This window comes from Dufourea novaeangliae, unplaced genomic scaffold (assembly GCF_001272555.1).
Source record: "Dufourea novaeangliae isolate 0120121106 unplaced genomic scaffold, ASM127255v1 scaffold115, whole genome shotgun sequence".
In the NCBI taxonomy this organism is placed as follows: Eukaryota; Metazoa; Arthropoda; class Insecta; order Hymenoptera; family Halictidae; genus Dufourea; species Dufourea novaeangliae.
This window is the reverse complement of record NW_015373998.1, coordinates 1000772-1021742: the sequence shown is the minus strand read 5'-3', so window position 1 is coordinate 1021742 and position 20971 is coordinate 1000772. Positions and strand designations below refer to the sequence as shown.

Below are 20971 nucleotides of genomic sequence, written 5' to 3'. Positions count from 1 at the left end.
AAACAAGTACTACAAAGTTTGAAGTGTATTGAACGAATACACAAATTTTTATTGTTATAATTTAAATGTAAATTGTAACTAAACGAATGCACCGTTATTTTTAAAATATTAATTTATATTGGTTGTTAGAATCCCCATTTGCAAGGTCAATATAATGTTTTTAATAAACACAAATTATTTATATGACGAAGGTATCAGTTAATTATAAGAATACATATTATAGGAATACATATTGTATAACTATACGGAGTATGAAGTATACAATTATGTTTCCATAAAAAATAATCGCGTTAATATAATTTTTTACGTGAAAAGTATTATTTCTGGTAACTTTTATTGCGTCTTAAATTAAATTTAACTATACTTGGAACCATTTCATTTACAATTTAGTAAAGAACTTTCATTTATGAATTTTTATCGAGATAAAAGTAGACTTACCTGTTCAGCCTTCAAGGTGAGTTCTATAAAGATCTGTTGTAGTTTTTCGTTCACGAAATTGATGCAAAACTGCTCGAAGCCATTCTTTTCGAAAATTTCGAAACCATAGATATCCAAAATTCCAATCTCAAAACCATCTGACGTGGTTTCCATGGCAGTATTAATTTTCTGTAACAAATTAAAATATGTATTAATAAAAAAAATAGAATATTTTATTAATAATAAATAAATATAATATTAAATGCATCTAGAGTACCGTAAAATAATGAAATTGTGATTAGCAAATTAATAATTGCAGTGAAGAGTCCTATTAAAACTAAAATCAAATAGACTTTATTATTTATACTAATCTTTAAAGTTTATACTATAAAAACTATGCTCTCTTTCACTTTATTCCGTAATTTTAACTTCCCATTATTTAAAAGGTTTCAAGAACAACTTTATACACTCCACAATGTTTAACTTACTTTAACCAAGTAATCGAAGAGTCTAGCATAAATGTCTTTCGCCAACGCGTCTCGAGTATAAAGTGCCTGTTCCACGTTTAAAGTGACATCAAGGCTTTCAGACTGACCTCCCCATTTCGACTCAAATTCACGCGACGTTAATTTATGGGCTAACTGCTCCGCGGAGATTTCAAGTAAGTAAGCTGGAAACTCAAGACCTGAAATACACAAACAATTTATTTTATTGTAAAATGCATATGAATAAACCTTTTTTCGATGGGAGGACAAATACTCATGAGCAGACTGCGGATTTGATGCATTTAAAGCCTATAGGGCTCTGTAAACCACAATAAAAGACAACACTTTTATCAGATGCACAGAGTTTTCTACGTCATTCTTAACTCAATAAGGTACGCAGGCGAAGAAATTCCTATTTTTGTTCTTCTCCTCATGAATTACTATTTTGTATAAAAATCCAGTCTACTTATAAGCACAGTCGAATGCAATAATGTTTTCTCAGGTCGAACGTACTATCGTTTCTACAATATTGTAACGATAACAGTTCTCTTGAGCTACTCATATACACCTTATCCGTGTTCACTCTCTCAACGAGAGGTCAGTTTTTGCAAACACAGATGGAGAACGAATGGCTTAAGGTAATAATACGTGGAACACAGTGGGAATGGTAATGGTACTGTGGAAATAACCACGGGGTTTTGGCCTGAAAGCTATTATTTTACTCTGACTGTATAAGTACATTTTACTTTCCAGAATTCGTCCTTCTTTATACTCCAATGGAATCACAACTCCCACGGTTTCTCGTTGGATTAGTCATGACTGGAAAGGAGAATGGGGGACAAGGCGAATGAGGAAGAATGGGAATGACACGCGAAAGGAAATATTAATTTCCTCATTCTCTTTAACCGAAGCTTTAATAGAAAGCGTTACGCCCTGATAATCAGTTGTGTACAAGTTTCGAGTAAATTGCCAGCAAATAATGACAAAAGTTGTCTAAAAAACCATAACCATCTGTTTCCTTCTTTGGCTTGGATTTTACAGGCAACGTCAGCTGACAAAATGGTAAAGCAAATTGGCAGCAAGTTTCGACACATAACTTGTGCGAAATTGATGGCGAAAACGGAACAGAGTCTGCGCAAGCCAATTTGCTGCATATGTTGCTGTCAATTTGCGCGCAAGTTGTTTATTCCAAATCTTGCATCAAAGTAGCCATAACTTAATAATAGGCATTCGACGAAATTTGACTTTGCAGGTTTGGCTGACTGGGCGTTTATCGGTTCCTGAAGGAATACTTACACTGTTTATTCGCCACTTGTGAATAATTTTCCTTTTCCATAAAGTGAACGTTTCCCATGTGGAGAACTCCGGCGACTATTCGGAAAATATCTGTTACCTCCGAATCGGTTATCCCCATTACGCTCAATCCTGGAAAAGAATAAAAGTAAACGTCTTTTTTTATTCGAAAGTTTTCTTCTAAATTTCATTAAAACGTGATTTCTTTTTATATTCCGGATAATAGTACCTTTTAACGTCTCTTGAAACTCATGAGCATCGGATACGCTCTCAACCCTATGATTCCCGCTGAAGCTGAGGTACTGGTAATAATCGAGATCCGTTAATCCAAAGTCAGCTGTAAGACAGAATAGAAAGTGTAAATATAAATCGAATGGTGTACGAAAATCATTCGAAAACAAAATATTGGTTTATACAGAGAAGAATAATAAAAGTTACTATTTCGATTATCTCCGGAATTATTACACGGTTGTAACGATTGTTTTTACAAGTGCAGCTTTGCACCTGAAACAAGTGCCATTTTTATCGTATCCAAGGTACTTAAAAGTGGTAATCTTTATCTATCCACCCTGTACACGATTTAATTTCAAAATATGAAAATGATTTCAAGTTTATTCAGTTCGTATTCTCACATTGTACAATATAAAATATAAACGTGTGATTTGTAACGAGAGAAATAATTCACCAGAATTTTCTAAATATAATTACCAATTGATATTTACATTTCATCTGTTGGTTTGCACCTGTTACCAGCTGATAGAACACGTGAAAGTTTCTTTCGCCGGAATTGTGGCAAGTGACCCTCGACTTTTCTAAGAGGAAATTGGAAATTTTTCCTCCGCTTGGCTGGCCACCACGACCGAATTGTATTTGTACGTATTTACCCTGGAAAAGAACAAATCGATTCGTGGAGTGTATTTTTTTCGTCAATTTGTAAATTTTGAGTAGAATAGAGGATGTTGAAATACACTTACGAATCTGCTGCTATTGTTGTTTCGTACAGTTTTTGCGTTTCCGAATGCTTCCAAGAGCGGATTCGACTCCAAAATAACATCTTTCACTTTTTGCACACGTTCACCACCCCCACTCACCCTTGCGATGTAGGACATTATGTATTTGGCAGTTACTGTTTTTCCAGCACCAGACTCTCCACTATAAAAGACAACGTAACTGTATACAAAATTTTCATGAAAATAGGCAAAACTTAAAACAAAATTAATTTTTCAATGCGAAACTTGATCATACTGGAAACTATTTGATAGCAGGAGATAGAGAAATATTGCACGATAAATTAGTTTCGAAGTAATAAAACCCTTAAACTTAAACGTGATATATGTAATACCTGATGATAACACATTGGCTTTCATTATCAATTAACATGTTCCTATACATCTCATCTGCTAATCCATATACATGCGGAGGATTTTCGTATGGTGCCTGAAACATGTATATAAGAAAACTTATTAACGTCCTTGATATTACGATAACATAAACCGTTATGTTGAATGCAACCCACCGCTCCTTGATAAATTTCAATCTCCTTTTCTCCAAAATATGGCATCTGTTTGAAAGGATTGATCGATACTAAGACGGGACCGATACATGTCTACTAGTCATTTAAGAAAATTAATGGCATAATCGCAAAAATCGCATAAAGTCCAGAATTTTGTCTTTATTCATTTGTGATCAGGCAAAAGTAGTAAAATTTTTCAGATTTTTAAAATGATCTACAATTGTATCGCTTCTTTAGATACAGGTTGAAATTTCACAGTCATTTATACAATATATACTTATACATTGTTAAAAAAATATTGCTTGATTAAATTTTTATCTTGTATTATGTATATACTTTGATTAATTTTCTTTATAAATATATCTATAACTCTCAATGAACACAATCACTCTGTGCTAAATCGATACCGTATAATAGGAGATGTCTTACGAACGTTCTGGGGAAGAAGGGACGAAGCCTTTTAAGATATCAAATTCAGATCAGTAGTCGTGAAAATAACAAAAGATTGTTGCTTTTTCCAACGTACATTTACAATTAATTACTGCCTCAAAAATAATTTTTCAACGTATGCCATTTGCATTAAAAATATTTTAATTTAAAAACCTTTTAAAAATAGCAAATATATTCGTTTGAATTCAATTTTTTGAAGTTCAATTTGCATTCTTCATTAGGAACGTTCTGTGGTATTTATTTAAGTGAGAAGTTATATTCGGAAGTAGAACCATGTCGTCCACGCCGGAAACTTTGACATTTTGACTCTGCCAATGATACACCTGAAACAAAAAATATATATGAATTGAGTCTGTTATGCATATCTGAATAAAAAAAAATGTCGATCAGTATAATGATTCTTTTTGTGTTCTAGCATTTAACAATCCTTAAATCCACATATTTATTTATTATTTCTCAATTGGATCGAAGCAGGTATTAAGTTATTGTTTATATTATATAACATGATTGCTTTCAAATAAATTTCAATATTTAGTATTTGACATCACGTAACAGTCGTACAATAACAAACCCTTAATTCAGTACAGATAGCAATGAAGCACAGAAAAGTCACCTAAATCCAATTAGGATTTCTGTGTCGCAGATCTTTCAATGCACGCGTACTCTATTCGATGTTTTACAGACCACTGGCTGCTCTAAAGTACATTGGTCGCAAACACAGAGTGATCGAATTATTAGAATCACCTACGTAAATTGACGATTTTACAATTTGAACTGTATTTTTTATAATTACACTTACTTGTGTGTATTTTTAATGGATAATTGTTAATTAAAAATTATCCAGTGTAGAAATCTTGATATTGAGACTTTATTTTTAAAAAAGAATCCCAACAAAACATATTTTTCGTAGTGTAGCTGTAATAAATTAATCATCCACTGTATATTTCAGTCGTTCACAGGTCAAAGTAACTAACTTCACTTTTTGGATTTTTTCAAACTTTAGTGTCTTTAAGCACAGAATTGTTGCTTAACTTTTTATATTTCTGTGGTGTTAATCACTTTGGCAAATGAACGATTAATTTCATGTATAACGAACATAAACTCATATCGTGACCCAAATTTATGGATTTTATTGTCGTGACATTGAATCTGATGAGATTTGTCATAGTGAAAACTAAAGAGTCACACTGTCATAACATTGTAACAAGTGACGCGGCGGCAATGTCACGAAATTACCGTTGTTATGACTTTTAACGATGTTTTGAAGACAACACCGTCAACTGTGCGAGATTAAAATGAAAATATCGCGCCAGTGTTATATTGCATCGGTGGTTAAGCATAATTAATATTCATTGAGTAGGTTTTATCGTTTACTTGAGACTAATTGCTGCTTAGTATATCTTCGAATACATAAAATATTCTAAACCTTGGAACACATACGGTCGAAAAAATAGTAGTTTCACACTAGTGACATTTATTACGAATTGACGATACTATGTTTACTATAACATCAGGTTAAGAATGATGTATTTCCGAATATAGCACACTAAGTTAGCTTTATCTTAAAATGTAGATCCGATAAAAATTATTTTTACCCTGTTGTTACACCAAAAATAATGTTCGTAAACCTTTTGAGAAATATGAATTACTTTTTAACTTCACGGAACACAGTTCTATTTCACAGTTATATTTCTTTAACTAACCTCTTATACCTAGTGAACCTTCCTATGTTTGTAGAACAATCCCAATATACATAAACCCCAATATTCGTTGGAATTGTAAGTTTATCAGTGAACGTATAGAGCATATGTTCCCAACGTGGGCGCTGAGGAGATCTGGGAGGCATTCTAGTTAATGTATTTTCTTTACTTTCAACCTAGCTTTTTAAGATTCAAAGATTACATGCACAACCACTCTAAGAAATGTTGATAATAGAGATGGTTTACTCAAAAGGGGCGCTGGACAAAAATCTTTGAAAATGAGGCGAAGAGTAAAAAAGGTCAAGAAACTATAGTGTCGAGGATTGTGTACAGTAGTGTTATTTTTGTATACGTGTTCACTTTAGGGTCAAGGAAAATATCTTTGTAAAGAAAACTCGTCTCGGAGCGGGACTTCGATGACATGATTGTCTCTCTTCCGTTGAAGAGTAATGGGACTGCCGGCTGTTCGTTTACCGTAGTTCCGCCTAGGTGTTTAAAGCTGTGTTTTATTTGCTTGTCTCTCTGTATCAAATATTTGTAACGCAGAATCTCCTTCTTATCTATTAATTCCTCGACGATAATGATTGCTGATTACAGAAATGAAAAATTATTAGATGATTTGGAAAATTGTTCCGGTGTTTAAACGAGATTTCGTAATAAGTCTAGTGTTAATACTACATATAAAAAATCGTTACATGGCATACTATAGACAATCTTATACGACATTAGTGTCAGATGCGTCAATACGAATTAAACTGCTATCAGAATCGTTACTTATATTCAGACCTGCACAAATTTTATTTTAAATGAAAATAAGAACTAACTATTTCAAATACTTTATGTATTTCGGAACTTTATTTTCAATACTGTTATTTGAAAATAAAAATATTATCGATTTATTTCATACAATGAATTATTGTGTTATTTTTGTATTTCAAATTTGGCAACAGAAATCATACTCAAAATAATATGCAACAAAAAGATTTTATTTTAAGGATACTTTACAGCAATTTAGTTTAGGCAGAACCCGCTCTTCGAAAAGTTCATCTGTGAGAGATTTTTGCTTGGGTACATCTAATAAAAAAATCTTATAATTTTAATAATAGTAAAGTAAGAAATCTGCAATCTGTCATTTGACAGATTTGGTAGTGGATTGAAAAGAAACAGTGAATTGTTTATTGGTACATCAAAGTTTCTGATAATACGAGATAAAAACGATGCAAAATGTACAGTAATACATTTGTTAACCGTTCTGCACAGCCTATACTGATTTCTGCGCACATGATTCAGTGTTGTTTAACAATTCTCATTATCAGCTATCATGCAGACGACCTATCAATATTTAACAATGATTATCGTCATTAATAGCACGACATAAATGGATCAACACCCACTCCTCGTCTTCGTTAGACTCCTTAACAACGACTAAGAGCTCCACTAACTATAATGCAGGATGTACCTATACGTGTGATGCATCGTCATTGGCGACAATCATTTCTCTCAAGGCGCCTTCCTTCTGATTTGGTTTATTGAGCTCAAGGCAATAAAACGTCTCGATGCGAATTCTCTCTCAAAGTTACAGGAATCTGAAGACACAGGTCCAAACAGCATTTTTCTGCGAGAATTTCAATTCAATAAATTGAAATTTATTTTAGTTGGTGGATCTTCGAAAATTTTTAATTAAGCTCAATTTTTCTACAAAAGACTTTCAATCATTTCTACTAATTCGATATAATCAATTTACAAGTAATTGATCCATGTTGGATATATTATCGTTTATTTGATGACAATTCTTCAATCACACTTAATTATCGGTCACTGCTGGATCTAATGACGACATTTGTGTTCATCAAACGTAAAATTACAAAAATTGAAAGAATATATATAATCTGTGTAAAAGCAATTGTAACTTGTAATGTCTAAACTAGGGGTATTTATGCAGATTCTCATTTATTTGGATTATTTTACAAAGATCTGGATCAAAGAATATTGTACTTAACAATACAGAGGTTCGTTAAATTGAAAATAAAATAACAACTTCATTCACATTTATTGCATTTCTTTTATTAATTCTGAAGCTTTTTATTCTGATTTTTGTATGCAGCCTCGAATTCAGCCTCAATTTTGAACACAACATTGGTATCTAGTTATGAAACGGTAATTAGTGACCTGATTATTTTTATCGTATTATTACGGTATTACGATGCCTTGAATATTTCTTTATGCGCTCTAATTGGAGTTCTCATTAAGATAAAAAGAGTACTCAATATAGTCTTAACAAGGTAACGGTAGACTGAGTGAGTAAATCCTTTGATCACCTCCAAATTACATGTAAACGATTTTTTGCATGAAAAACCGTCTAAATCAAATGTTCACAGCAACATATACTATGTTATTATCCATTTTCGACTATAATTAGTCATAAATTTGTATGCAGAAGATAACGGGATCGATGGGGAACAGATCATACTGCATCATCGTCTGTGATTATAAGTGCATATGGTGAGTAATACACAGACACATTAGTCAGACATTTTCTAACGCACGCGACTCGATGATTATTCAAATTAGATTTTCCAGAAAGCGAAGCTCCGTAAGAAGACGTATTATTCAACATTATCGATTTGTTTCTGCACGTACAATCATCTTTTCTTCGATTACATCATTCATTATCGGACACCTTGTATATCCACACGGATTTATACACATGTATATTGAATGCACTCAGCGCAGTTTCTTAATCCCTATATTACGTGTCGATTATGAGAAATAATTATTAGACTATAGATTTTTATGGAAATCTAGATTTTTATAGAATAATTTACAGAATTGAAATTATGTCAGTGATTTGTTTCTCTTATTAAAGGTTTCGTTAGGTGCAAAGTACAGTAAAAATACTCATCTTTCTGAAAATATTTACTGTGTTCTATTTTACGTATTCGCATTTACGATAAATGTATAAAATCTACAGACTAATAATTATTACTACTCAATTTAACGTGAACCCTTCATGGTCATTATCGTGTACATTAAATTATTGTAATCGAATACTTTATTATTCATACAAATGAATTTTCAAATTCTTTCGATAGCTGTTATTTCTGCTTTTTTTAATGTGTCCAAAGTTGCACAATAGTTTTTTATTCTAATTTTTAAACTCATGTGTATTTTTAAATCGTTATACCGTTGTGTTTCAAGAAAGAATCACTGAATATGTAACTAAAGATTGACTCCGTTTCTCGATCATTTCGTGCAACACCGCGTTTAGAGTGTCTGTTACACGTTCCTTTGTTTCTCCACGAACGGGAAGTGATTCATTTTTCCTCGGTTCAATGACAAGACAAAATGAAGACGTTTGTTATCCTTTCGAAACATCTGACTCTCAGAATTTTTTAATTGTAATAGTGACAGTGGCTGGGTTGCGTTGTTTTGACGTGTTGCAAACATTTACGTGGTATTTCAACCAATACGCGACATCGATAATTTTCAGGTCGAATAGCAGAGGAAAGGATACAACTGGAAGATACGTGATTCACTTAATTCTGTTGACACTTTGCCTTTCAAATAAACCACTCAATTCGTTATTCGAGGACACAATTTTGCGTTCCAAAATTTTCGTATAACTGAAGTGTTGTTATCCAAGATATATCAGGTGTACTAATAAATAATTCACTATTTTTTTCATTGTAAAGCGATATATTTTAAATGATAGACATGGGATTAAATCTGTTTCTCGCCCTGTTGATGATTGCTTCGATCCCTTCATTAGGCGCTATTTTTATGTAACGAAATGTAACTAAAACATTTTTCAAGTAAAAATACTGAATTGTAGAATAATTTGGATAATGTACTTTTGATCTAATTCTAAAATCACAATGTTATATACAATGTATGTTTTTCATTATATTTCATTGAATTTTCATATTTATCATTTTTTTTACTAAAAATCATAATGTTTAGAGTGTCTTGTAATTGTTACAGATTAATCTTGTTACCGAATACTTCTACTTTCTAAGAGAAAACCCAATTCATCGAAGAAATCAACGAAGAAAGTTACTTTCTATTTTTCTTTTTCGTGAAGTGCATACTCAGGTTGCTCGAAATTTCGTCAAATGTTTAATTAGCTCTAATTAACGAATTAAATTTACTAGTTAGGGTACAAAATGTTCTTCGAAAGATGTAATGCAATTTTTAATACTTTTACTTAATGGTAAGAGGAATGAAACTTGTATTTTATAAATAATTTGCAAACTATCCATTAATTTATACTATAATTCTCATGTAATTGTTGAAAGTAATTTTTCTGTAGCAAGTGTGCATATTTCTTACCAACGTTTATACCGCAAACCATACTTCATCTTATCAGTGCAAGATTATCTGATGTGATAAGGTTTTAAAGGAATATGTTTGGTCAAACTTGTCCTTTAAATGATGTTTTTAGTGTAGAATCTAACAATTTAAATGGAATGGAAGTATATTATTGTTAAATTATTTCAACCTATTTTCTACATTACTCGAAATTTCCAAATTTATAAGAAAAACAATTGAAAAACAACCAATAATTTGAGATTATAAATAACAGTTAATGCAACACGAATTCTTACGATTTTTACATACATTATTAATTATTCATTATTCAAATATACATTATACCAAATTACAGGCGATCCAAATAAACTTCTCATCAAACGACATTAAAACATTTTCTTTCACAACTAAAATTTTCACATGTATTCATTTCCGATCAAAAATATCCGAATCACAAATCAGCTACAGACAGATTGCAGACTTATTCAATTTCATGAAATGTATTTATTACCGACACTTTATATTTAATTATCAATGATAACCTACGCCACGTGTTTACCATTATCATCCAACGTATCTCTATTTATTTTAATAGTAATTCATGCCATGTGTTCAACCTTATATCTACAAAACTCGTCAAAACACGGATTTCAAATTTCCCATATCACACTAATTGAAATCACAGAACTGCTTCCGTCGAAATTTATGTATGTCGCGCTTCAACTTATCCTACATTCTTCTAAATTGTATTATGTATTATAAATACTACTATATCACAGAACATAATGCAGTATAAATTCAGAACTGGTAACCGCTAAACCTGTCAAAACGATGGATTTCAAATTTCCCATTTCACACTAATTGAAATCACAGAAGTGTTTCTGTCGAGCTTCAATTAATCCTACATTCTCCTAAATTGTATTATGAATTATAAATACTACTATATCACACAATTTACTGTATTATAAGTTCAAAGTTGGTAACTCCTAACCTGTCAAAACGATGGATATAAAATTTCTCATTTCACACTAATTGAAATCACAAAAGTGCTTCCGTCGAAATTTACGCCGGCTTCAATTTATCCTACATTCTACTAAATTGTATTACATATTATAAATACTACTATATTACACAATTTACTGTAGTATAAATCCAGTACCGGCAGTTCCAGTGTTACTATTACCACACACGACGTATCACACTGCTGTTTACCAACACTCACCATGTCGACAAATCTCCGTTTTCGTAATTCCTTATTCGACTATCCAAGACTTTGGTATCCAAAATTAGGCACTGGGAACCACTTCACTAACAGCTGATTGTTAACACCATTTGTATATAACACACAAATACAAAACGTACTGAGCACGGGTCAATAAAGCCGACTACGAGACACGCATTTGACGTTTACGGTCGTTGAAACGGAAGAGACGAGCTCGACCGTGCCGCGGCCCGACGTGTACTGATCGATGAGTCAGTGGTGTTGCCGGTCACAGACACTGTCGTCATATCGCGGAACGTCATTCGGAAAAACACGTACGCTACGCTTCTAATTACTTAAGAATCTTGCTCACGTACACGACCGACGGTTTATAACTTGCTTTTGCTCAACAATGCGTGCCCTTCACACCGTGTGGCATTGCAATCTCTATTCTGTGCCCTAATTTTCTAAATGGTACCATTTGGGTGTAATGTTTTATCCACACGGTACCGTTCAACCTTCTGCAAGAAAGTTTCTTTTGACGCCGCTCGAAAATGCTTCTGTTTGCAACTATTTCTGAGTTCCGACGAAAAGTATTCGATGATTCAGAGAAGATTTTTTTTAGACTGTGGAATTTATACATTAGAGATATACGATTGAAAGGAACCGTAAAGATAATTGAAAATTTAATAATGGTTGTCGAGAGTTTTGTTTAATTTGCAAAATGGTGAAATTCTTAGTTTCTGTTTAATTTTAGTATTTCTTTATATCTTGCTTACTCAATAAACACACTTTTCACAGTATGAACATTGCAATTTCTACTGTGTTTTAGTTTTTTGTTTTGTATGCAAATGCCATTGGATGCACCAATGAATGTTCTAATATTTCTGCAATAATTAAATAAAATAATTCTAATAGAGTATACTTTTCGCTAGATTTTACACAATATAAATTTTAATAACGTACGAGTTTGGATAAGAGTGAGTTATTTGTTCAGGTGACAAATTTACATAAGCTGATATAAATTTGGATGAATCCATTTAATCTTATGTACACACAGTGTTGGATATACATATTTATTGAAATCTAGGTAATACGCAGAATTTCCATAGGGATAGAATTGATAAAATGATTCATATTCAACTTATTTTGGTCAAACTAGAGTAAAGTACACATTTTTGCAACAAATATCGTTTTCAATCAATTTTCCTACTACTAGTAATAAGAGATGTATAATCAATAACGTGTTTCATATTCCAATGGTGCAATAAATATTTGCAGTACTGTAACGTATTACCTTTATTGAATTTTAATTAATATACTTGCCATACATTACTTTTTTCTTACCTGCTTTACATTTATTGATATACCATACATTTTTCATAACATTTTTATTAATATTTCGACGCAATTTAACGAAAGAAATACAGGTTACTAAGGAAAAATTCCTGAATTAAGTCCAACGAATGGAAAGGCCAGTAGCATGAAAAATATACAGGTAGCCGTGACCGATGTCATTGCTCCTAATTGCAGTCCCACCGATAACAGGTAGCACTTTCATGTGCCGTTGCTCTTACTGCACTCCGACAACGGTACATTCTAAAAATACCTTTCAGTAATACAGTACGTAGTGATGCCTGCCACGCTCATAATCGTACGTGTGGTAATGGAGCTGTTTCTTTGATTATCTCGGTATCTACGTAAGCTTAGTCAACTGAGAAGTTTCCCGGTAAGACCATCGGAATGGTAACGTAACTTCTGAACACTTTCCCGACCAATGACTCTAGGCGACACCTACATACGTCTGGGAACCGCGTTTAACAATGGAAATTTAAAGATGTCATAAAAATACTTAACCATTAACAAAATTTGCTAGTCTATTTAGAACGTAAAATCAATAAAACATTGATTAAAATTGTGACGAGACAAGATAACATTTCTACTAGAAACAACATCTATCAAGATAATTTTCATACTTTATTTTTAATTATTATTATTCAATCTAATGGTAATTACTCTTAATTACTGTGAACTGAGTAAAATATATAGAGAATTGTCTAAAACTCAGCATTGAACAATTCAATAAATTGTAATCAACTTTTCACATTCAATTTCAAACCTGATAGAGTCCTAAGGTTTACAAAATCATTAAAAGGAATCTATAAACAATATGATTTTACTTCACATTGTTTTCCATAAATCATTTAATAAAAATCTCTGTATGCATAAACTTCCCTGTTCTATTATGGACATAGAGTTGCTTGATCAACAGTGTACACAAAATAAAATATAGAAAACGAGAAGCAATAATGTAAATTTTCATTATTCAAGTTAGACGTCAACGAAGATGTTAAGGAAATTTCTGTTTAAAAAAAATAACACCTATAACGATTCACCATGATTCATTATGATTCACTAAGATCACAGTATGTATAACCGTTCCATTATCGATAGTGCTGATTAGATTGCTCCGCCTATTGATAACTATTATTTACATTAGTTAACCAGGGGGATTAAGAGCTTCACGAACAGAAGAGCAACGGTGTGTTAATTAACGACGAAAATTTATGAAGCGCGAACGGTTGCGTAGCGTAGGGGATTTAATTTCACACAATTGAAACATGCTGACCAGCATTCCATGACTACTGGCCGTGGATCTTGGCCTAGTGACTGGCATACATATAAACTTGTCAATTTGGGACATCGATTCGTTACGCCGTTTTTATTTGCATTGTAAATCCATTCGAGCCATGGAAGTATGTAGGTCTAAGCCTCATCTTGACGCACATTTCACTAAGCAAAGCATCGTATCTAATAGGTTCGTTAAGCATAATATTCCATGTCATACATAAATATTATTATTAAACAATATGACCAAACGGTTCTTCATTATATTCTAAACATTGCATGTATTTGTCCCTCCTTAGTTAAAAGTTTCTATCTAAAAAATTATCGTTTTCCAAAATTTTCTGAAATATTTGGGGTTTCATATGTTTTTCACTTTGTAATTGAAGTTAGAATGTTTTGTAGGCCTCTAGAAATAGTCTAATTTCTTTGTCCTGACTGCTTCTCAGATGATTTTACTAGTTTATATTGTTTTATGCAACTTCTAGTAAGATAGATGATCCAACGTTATCAACTATGTTTAACCGTCAGTTATTTATGTTTAAGTTGTGCGTAAAATAAATGAAATAAATATGATGTGAACTGTCCTGTAATGATAAATAAAAATGGTATAAAAAAATGATAAAACCTCAATTTGCTTAGATGTTTGAAAATGTTCGGACATTTGTTGAGAATATCTCATGAATTATTCTCCTGTCGACCATCTTACCTTAATATTTTCTTACGCGGAATTACGAGACGGATCGATCTGTGGGAAAAAATTCTGAATTTGTTATAATAATTGCGCAACTGCTTAGTATACTCACGGAAACGATTTTGTAATAACTCCTCTGTGAATCATGCAACTTTTTCCTCTAACATTTTTTTCTAGTTACAATGTTGCAAGCAGAAAAGAGTTGCGAGTTGGTCCTGCTGCATCGACTGTCCTGTATAAAATATTTGATATTTTTTAGTTATTACGAAAATATATGATGAAAAAGATATTTATATTGATACAGATGGTTTCGTACGTTCCGCTCATTTAAAAAGTATTGGAAGAAAAAATTATATATGTCAATGCAGACATATTTACTAAAATCAATAGTCCTTCATGTTGGATGAGATAAATGAAACACTGTATAGAGTTTAAGGAAAGACGAATAATTTGGACATTACTGAAGTGAAAAATAGCAACAATGTGCTGCTTCATATGTACAAGTGTTTTTGAGAATTTGTTGTAACCAATATAAAGTTTACAATGTATTCGACGCTCCTACTTGTATTAAAAATATATATAAATTCAAAGAAATATTATTTCTACGGTAGCATGATTTACCGTTCGCGAAATAAGAACAACAGACTCATATGAATTTCATCTTTATTTCATATAAAGAGAAACTTGTCATGTATAAATCTATTTCATACATATCGCGCTATTAACATTTTATTATGACGTGAAAAATTGAAAAAGAAGTATTTCTTTTATACTGTATCTGGAATACTACATTTCCTAGTATGAATTTGTAGTAGAATCATGGGAACTAAAACCGAATGTTGTACAATATAATGTTACAAGTTCGAGTATCCCGATCGAACGTAATCGTAAACGGATGTTACGGAAAATAATATACGTGGTCAGTTAATAAACAATTCATAATCGACTTCGACAAACTGAAAACAATTTTTGTTGAATACGTATTCTTTACATTCCTTTCGCTATTGTGTGATATTCGAAACACGTATCGACGATGTCGAGTGAAATAATTTACAAATCTGGAAGGCATGAGTTGGAGTATTTGCGAAATGAATTTATACCCTGGAAACTGAAAATTTAAATTACCGTATTGACAAATCAATGTTTATATACATATACACATGCACAGACTGTATCGACATAATAATTTCAGAGGCGAATCAGCCAGACAATAATGAAAAATGTTTATATAAACATGTCTCCTATTTGATTTTGTATTCAAGTTGTATCTCTAAAATTTTTGTTATTATCGATGCACACTAGTTATCAGTGAATCGAAATAACACGAAACAATTATCAATTGTTAATCGTTTCTTCGAAATAGATTGTTAACAGAAGAATTCTGACAAACACTATATAAACATACCTGTAATTTGAAAAAATAGAATACATGTCTGTATAAATGTTTTACACCACTTCTGTGTAGTCTATCAAACTCCGAAATTATACTTATATCGTAAAATACACCCTGTATATCAGGTAATTCCATAAATAATGCCCTTTGAAATACAACATCGATGCCATAATAAAATATAAATATATAACGTCATTGATTAATAAATATGTCCCAATTTTTTTGACTGATTTCATTGATAACTAGAATATAACCTTGAAATGACCTTGAGTATAAAAAAAAGGAATCAAGTCCAATTTATCTCTGACATAGCATAATTCAAGAACTGTTGATCAATTTGTGTCTATTGAAAAGCAACCTAGAGGTTCAAATTGGTCAGAGATAATTTTCAAATGAGTTTCACTAATATTTAACTGTAAGTTTGTGTAATTTTTCTAGAAATTAATTTCCAAGAATCGTTGAAGCACTACAAACGGCATTATGTTGGAATCGTCCAATACCTGAACCAATAAATTAGTTATAATACAAAATCAACATGGTTTTTAATCAACGTAACAAATCTGTGCCTTCTGTGTCGAAAGTTTTGATGAACCCAGCAAATATGACAAACAATATACACTATTCACACTTACGAGTATCGAGGGACAAGCATTTAAAGACACGATCCTCCCGATTCCTTTCTTTAAATCAAATCGCACTTAAACGATACTGAAACATCGATAACAATACGAAAACTAAGCTTGACATTTTACTGCACAACAGAAGATTATGTTTGAATTACGTGACGACTCGTATGTTCGCTACAACTGTGGTAAGGTTGCGTTAAAACATCCTCTAATACATTGTTCCGGTGTTTGTTCACACGCTACGGTTTCTCTATTCATCTAAACAATTTCCATTCATCACCGAGTGATAATTCAACGGACACTGTGTGTGTGTGTCTGTGTTCGTGTGTGTGTTAATGTGTATAATTTGGATCACAAATATGGCACAGTTGAACTTATCCGACTTAACATTAGTACGTCTTATTGGCGAATGATTGTAACCGTAAATGATTATGACACGCGTAAAGTCGTCGATTGCATGCTTAAATACGCTCGTTACTTTCGCTACGCGTATGTACACCTGGCCGAAAGGAAAGAACGGACTAATTGTACAAAAACAGTTTCGCGGAATAGAGGGATCGAACGCTTGTACTTTCTACAAGCCTCCGTGGTGTGATTGCATCACTGTGAAATACAATCCTTAATGCAGATCCTTCGGTTTTTTTTTTCTTTTTCGTAAACAAGTCGCAACCCAGTCACAAAATCGTAATTAAATTGGCGTACGAAGTACACACATTAAAACAAGTTTCGCACAACTCGCGATTTTGCGGTTTAAACTCGAATACAATAAGATTATCTTTTCGAGATAATTCGTAGAGTGGTGGAATGTTTCTTGTAGGAAGTTTGAAATACATTACGTAACCCCGTAAATGCGGATGGAGACGCACAACAATGTGCGGAATTCACAATTAGATATTCTTTCACTTTTGTATCAGTGACATAAATCGATGATCAGTGAGATAAGAGTCACAGTTCACGTTATTATACAGGGTGTCCCAGTGTTGATGGTACAACCGGCGAGGGGATGATTCTACATGAGAAAATAAGTCGAAAATATGGAATAAAATGTTTTCTTTTGACACACAAATTTTTACATCTTTCATTACCTTTACTTGCAACTTGTACCAATAGATTCCACAAATACGATACTTGATGCGGCGTACTCACGATTTGCTAATGCTCGATTGGAAGATGATGTGATTGTGTATGGTGATATGGTGTGATTTCAATAATTTAACACTATTTTGTAACACACTTAAACTTCAATATAAACGTGAATGTAACAATGTGATGTACGTGTATGTGTGTACTAGTTGTGTTTGTTCTGAATGAAAGATATGTACTTGTTCACGGTTGATTGTGTCCTGACTAATGTATGCGTAGTCGCTTGTTGCAATGGATCGACTTATGAATGGTGGACAATGCAGGATTTTGTTGAAATGGTAGTATGAGGTGGAAGAATTGTCTACCTGCGTTAGGTCATAACATTCTTCGAACGATTTGTAATAATACGTAATTCACGATTGTTCCAAAATAATTTTAATTATGTATTATGTTTAATTATGTATAATTAAAATTAACCCAAAATTACGCACTATTTGAGCTCATTGATATCAGAACTCTACCAATCTATTGTTTGAATCTATTGGCAAAATTATATTTTCACTGAAATATAATGAAAAATGTAAAAATTAAAATCTTTATTTGCCCGTGACTCAATTTGAGTTCTTACATTGTCGCAGAGATCTCGATCACGAGAAACTTTCAAATGTAAGTTAAGATCAAGATCGAATGTGATATCGAGCGAAGATCGTTTGACGTCTGTACACGGTCTCCGCAGTTAAAGGATCAATACTACTATAAATGTGACGTTTCCGAAAAAGTAGTGCAAGACTTTCTTTGATGTGTGTATTTCGCGATAGGAAACGTTATTCATGGTTTAAAACATTTTCTAAGAAATGAAAATCGAATAGTCATTTAATTTCTATTGCTTGGAAAGTTAAAGCTATCGAAAAACGTGGTAGACTATTACATCGATTTTAAAAACGCAAAGCGGTTATTAAATTCGTCGCGCTTTACTATTTTGCTCGCTTGCCAATTTTATGTACTTCTTGAAATTCTTTAACCCTTTGCATGTTTATTCTATGAGAATTAAAAGTATTATTCCTCTAATCGACACTTGCAAGTATTTGTAATTTCAATTTTAATCGTTAATCCTTTCGTTCCCAAATTAATAGTCAGCAATTTATGAAAAAATATTTTAATATTTCCCAACGTTTCAAGATCGTATTCATGGAAATTCGTTTCGAAACGTTGAGAAATAACAATAAACAAGTTCTAATGCAGTTACATATGATCTTGGATTTAGTTGAACTTTGAAGATATTCGTAGATATTCTCTGAAGATGTTTAGTTTAATAGTTGAGCAATGCAATAAATATGTCCAGTACTATAAATTGAACAATATACGTGGGATTATTATATGTATATGTCAAGATTATAATAGAACATTTCATTTCATACCTGTTGTATTGGAACGAGAGATTTAATCCAGTTCGCGTCACAAGGAACACAAAATGAGACAATTGAAGTAAAACAAAAAGTACACTGCAAAGGGTTAATTCTCTTCATAATTCGAATTTGATAACCTCTGCGTTATAGAACGTTCCAAAAATCTCGTACAGTTCATTGTCGTAGATCGTCACATCGAATTGTCTTGGCGCTCTTACTTTTACATCTAAAGTTATTATATTGCAATTGACATCCGTTTGTTTATACAATTCGCGTTTAGACGGGTGCATTGTCCTTCGATACAAGCCACGGGTATTCAGCTAACAAAACTGTTTGCACGGATGCAATTCTAATCCCTTAGAATCGTTCCTGCACCAAACAAATTTTCGCTCCTATAGAAGTTCATTCGAAAGCTATTCGAAGTGTTTCCTTCCTTATAAACTCGATTTGTCGAGGTTATGATAATTGCGTCGCTATCGCCAACATACCACTCAATTTTCATTTTCGCTTACTTTTCTTTATTGTTAAATTTCCTATGTTTATTGCAGTTTTATGCAATCTTCATTTTCATACATCATAATTCGCAGTCTCCTTATAACTACTTTCACTCACAATGACTCACACGAAATATCGATCTTTAAAGACTTGTGGCAAAAACCGAATTTTTTTCACTGTATCGAAGGTCCTGTTAGGTTTCAAATAAAACCTACTAAAATTTACTGCACTACTTAATACATTGAATTTCATACAATCAGCACGCTATAAATGCAAAAGTCCCTTTATGACATAACAATTAAGTGTAAAAATTCCAATGCAATTTCTATTTACGTATTTTCATTAGATACATATCCATCATCCTCTTGTAATAAATTTTTTATAATAGTAAAGTAAAATTTGTATTTTTGACAAAAATTTTTTGTCAAATACATGTGACAGTCATTAGTGGATCAAATTTGTGAGTCACTGTATCCCCGTTGGAAACACAGATGCGAGTTGCCCAGCCAATGGAACAACCAGAAAATCGTATTCACTGTTCCGTATAATCAGGGTAGACGAGGCGAGCGACGTCATTATACAGGGTAATAAAGCAAAAGGGTTCATAATTTGTAAAGTAGCTAGTGCTTGCCAAATGATGAAAAGAAGTCCTAGTAAACATGGGTCAAACCATGAATATTTTCGAAGTTACAAATAATTGTTTGTTTCGGTTAAAGGGATTGAGTTTTCCTCTCGAGAGTCATCGTACCGTACGGAAACAACGAAGAAAATTCTACAAAAAAAACTAATAAAAATGGTAGAAAACCTTGTTTATACCTTCGAAAATATTAAATTTTCGACCCACGTTTATTCGGGCATTTTTTCATCATTTGGCGAGTACTATATTCCAGAAGTTATACACCCTTTTGTTATCATCCTGTACGCGAGAAATGCTGTATGTTCTGAAATTGTTCTTTGTCATTTTGGTTTAATTAGACAGAAATATCTTTGCCCGACGGTCGACATTCTTGTATCGAAAGGACCCTGCACTCGTGGCTCAACACAAACATCGGTATTTTTTTACCTTTGATCTTTTATACGTGTCGGGTGTACAGACTCCTCTTGATTATCGTCCCGAACTCGGGTCCGCGCCAGGACAATAATCTTATAGGGAGAAATGCTTCAGACCTTCGTGAATTCATTTTTTGCCCGAAGCTCGAACCTCGGCAACAAAAGCAGAGGGGCAACAAAGTATACGTTTGACAGGTTCCACTTTCGCCGCCGCCCTCCCCTCTCCAGTGGT

The 20971-nt window shown here is 32.6% G+C and overlaps 1 protein-coding gene across 1 annotated transcript in view; it reads right to left on the bottom strand.

The window, feature by feature from the left end:
- LOC107188075 (unconventional myosin-Ie-like) overlaps window positions 1-11391 on the bottom strand; it is a 36496-nt gene extending 25105 nt beyond the window's left edge. The window contains exons 1-10 of the mRNA XM_015576319.1: window positions 11350-11391; window positions 4431-4481; window positions 3712-3801; window positions 3538-3632; window positions 3170-3347; window positions 2918-3080; window positions 2425-2532; window positions 2199-2327; window positions 906-1102; window positions 439-606 (exon numbers count right to left, since the gene is read on the bottom strand). Coding sequence (XP_015431805.1) covers window positions 439-606; window positions 906-1102; window positions 2199-2327; window positions 2425-2532; window positions 2918-3080; window positions 3170-3347; window positions 3538-3632; window positions 3712-3801; window positions 4431-4481; window positions 11350-11391 — 1221 coding nt within the window. The remainder of the gene's footprint in view (window positions 1-438; window positions 607-905; window positions 1103-2198; window positions 2328-2424; window positions 2533-2917; window positions 3081-3169; window positions 3348-3537; window positions 3633-3711; window positions 3802-4430; window positions 4482-11349) is intronic.
- Window positions 11392-20971: the final 9580 nt, after the last annotated feature.